This window comes from Austrofundulus limnaeus, unplaced genomic scaffold (assembly GCF_001266775.1).
Source record: "Austrofundulus limnaeus strain Quisiro unplaced genomic scaffold, Austrofundulus_limnaeus-1.0 Scaffold614, whole genome shotgun sequence".
NCBI classification, from domain to species: Eukaryota; Metazoa; Chordata; class Actinopteri; order Cyprinodontiformes; family Rivulidae; genus Austrofundulus; species Austrofundulus limnaeus.
This window is the reverse complement of record NW_013953016.1, coordinates 158,813-161,322: the sequence shown is the minus strand read 5'-3', so window position 1 is coordinate 161,322 and position 2,510 is coordinate 158,813. Positions and strand designations below refer to the sequence as shown.

Genomic DNA, 2,510 nt, shown 5'->3' with positions numbered 1-2,510 from the left:
AAACAAAACAATGCAATCAACAAAACAACACAATTAAAATAAAAATTATGTAAAAGTTAAAACAAAACAAAAAGCCAGCACAAACCTCAAACAAGGAAACATCAACATGAAATCTACAACCAAAAAAAAAACCTCCTTAAAGCTCCTTCACTTAAGACAAAGAAATCAACACACAAGTTCAAGATAAAACGACCAGCTCAAATGCAGTCAAATTCAGAACAAGGAACAAAATTACATAGGGAAATCACTATTACATTGAAATTTATTGACTTGTTGGGAACTTTTATTGAAATACTAGTTTTTTTATAATTTAATTTTTTAAGATCATTTTTGAGTTTATAGTAAATTCCTAAATTTGTCAGATTAAATGGCAACATATTCCAGTAAGAAGCAGCTCTATACAATACAATATTTTTCAATGCATTTGTTCTTGGAAGAGGTAATGTAAAAGAAACAGAAGCTCGTCTTGTATTGAAAGTATGTCTGTCTGAAGTGGGTAACAGTTGAGAGAAAAGGTAGAAATGKTTTTTGTAATAAGCTAATTTTACATRAGAAAAGCAAAAGGCTAAATACAAGTCTGTCCTTGRCTTTCATCCAGTGCAGTTCTTGATGCATCCAGTCAACATTAGATCTAAAGTCACAGCCCAGTGCTGATCTTTCAGCTTTGTTCTGAACTATCTACTTTCTGTACTGATGATAAAGTGGAGTTTCTACTTTGTGTCACATTAAACTACAAGACCAGAAAAGYGCAGGACAGCCTGTGATAAGAGGAAATTTTGGAAATGTTTATCRGTTTGTGGGATAGTTTTGGACAAAATGTCAYGTTTTTTCCACTGCGGTGTAGTTTATGCAAACTGTTCTTAGTAAAGCTCTGACTGAACACAGTTACGTGTTTGTGGGAGTGTGCAACATTTGTATAGGAAATTAGCTTCCATGCTGATTCAAACCCATGATTTTTTTTTCATAATATCAATATGATCTATTGGAAAATAATCCTGTTTTATAACAAATTAATTTGCTACAATTTTAAGAGAAGAAACACTAATTAAAAAGAAAGCTAGTTTGACTGTTGATGCTAATTCTGTGTTTTAGGTTCACATCTTGTACGTCGTTCTACACCATCCTGAGTGAACTGAATGACTACGCAGGYCAGAGGGAGGTGGTGGCGGAGGAGATGGGGAACAGGGTTTACGGCGAGCTGATGAGGTACAGTCAAGACCTCAAGGCTGAGAGGAAACATGTAAGTGCTGCAACCTGAAGAAAAGTGAGACAAGAAATGTTTTATGTTGGTCTTGAGTCCTCTGTGTGCCCTTGTGTGTGTGATTTTTGTTTTCTGTTTTATCTTCACTCAAGGAGATAAATAWGTTGGATGTGATGTCAACCATCTGTCTTCATGTTTTCTGCCATCTGCTGATGGCAGAACTGAGAGTCTGATGTTTTGGAAGAACAGAGCTCTCTACTAATGCAGTTCATATTTTAGTCACAAACACTGTTTTTACTTAAGTCATTTCGTTTTTTGCTTTCACAGAACATCAAAAATTGGTCAAAAACAAAAGGCACATAGAGACTTGAATGTAACCGAGGCCATAAAACCAAACTAATTCTGTTGGAGGTTTAAACATGGTGGCTGCAGCTGACTTCTGTTCAGTCTGTAGTTTGTATGAAGCTTTTGTCGGAGCAAAAAAAAAAAAGACAAACAGTTACACTGTTTTCCTGCTCTGAACTTTTAACTGCATCACATGTTTATTATACCAACCGATCCATGTCCAGAAGGAAAAATCCATCCATTGATAACATCTAGAGACYGGAAAATACACAGATTGGTATTTTCTATGTATTTACTTTTTTTACAGTACAATGAAAAACCTTATGTAGTAAAAAGTATCTGTTAACAAGTTTGTAACTGTGAGACAAATTCGAGTATATATGTTTGTGTACTTATTTATGTTTTTCTATGTTTGTCTGGTGTCTGTGTGTAAACGAGCAGCATTTACAGGAAGGGAGGAAGGCTCAGCAGTACTTGGATCAATGCTGGAAACAGATGGAAAATGTAAGTGAGGAGGGATGAAGAGGAATGGTGTTTGGGGTAAATATTCGCTGTCAGGGACGGCCAGCTGGGTTCACCTCATATTTGCACAAAGAATGAAAGAAATGCTAACAGAGGTAACTAACTAAATGACAAATTACATCCTGCTTTTCCATTCCCCACATCTATACAAGTCTCTTTTAGAGAACTTCGATGTATAAGATTTCTTCCACGTATGATACACTGCAAAAATTAGCCATCTAAAAATAAGTTAGTTTGAATCTTCTCAAATTAAGTGACTTAAGTAAATAAGACTAGTGCACTTATATTATGGTTGGTGGGGATGGATACAGAATCCATATGCAGTGTTTCTCCTACCATTATACATATTTTTTATGTCAGGCTGTCGCGGAGCGCTCCACCTCCTCTGTCCTGTGAGGCGGACAGCTCAGCCGAGGCTGTCACGTTCTCTCGTCCTGGCCAC

The 2,510-nt window shown here is 36.3% G+C and overlaps 1 protein-coding gene across 1 annotated transcript in view; it reads left to right on the top strand.

Annotated features, from left to right (window-relative positions):
• Positions 1-2,510, top strand: part of fnbp1l (formin binding protein 1-like) — a gene marked incomplete at its 5' end in the record, with an annotated part of 53,661 nt that overhangs the window by 32,169 nt on the left and 18,982 nt on the right. The window contains 2 exon segments of the mRNA XM_014027084.1: positions 1,093-1,240; positions 1,988-2,050. Of these exon segments, the coding sequence (XP_013882538.1) occupies positions 1,093-1,240; positions 1,988-2,050 (211 nt within the window).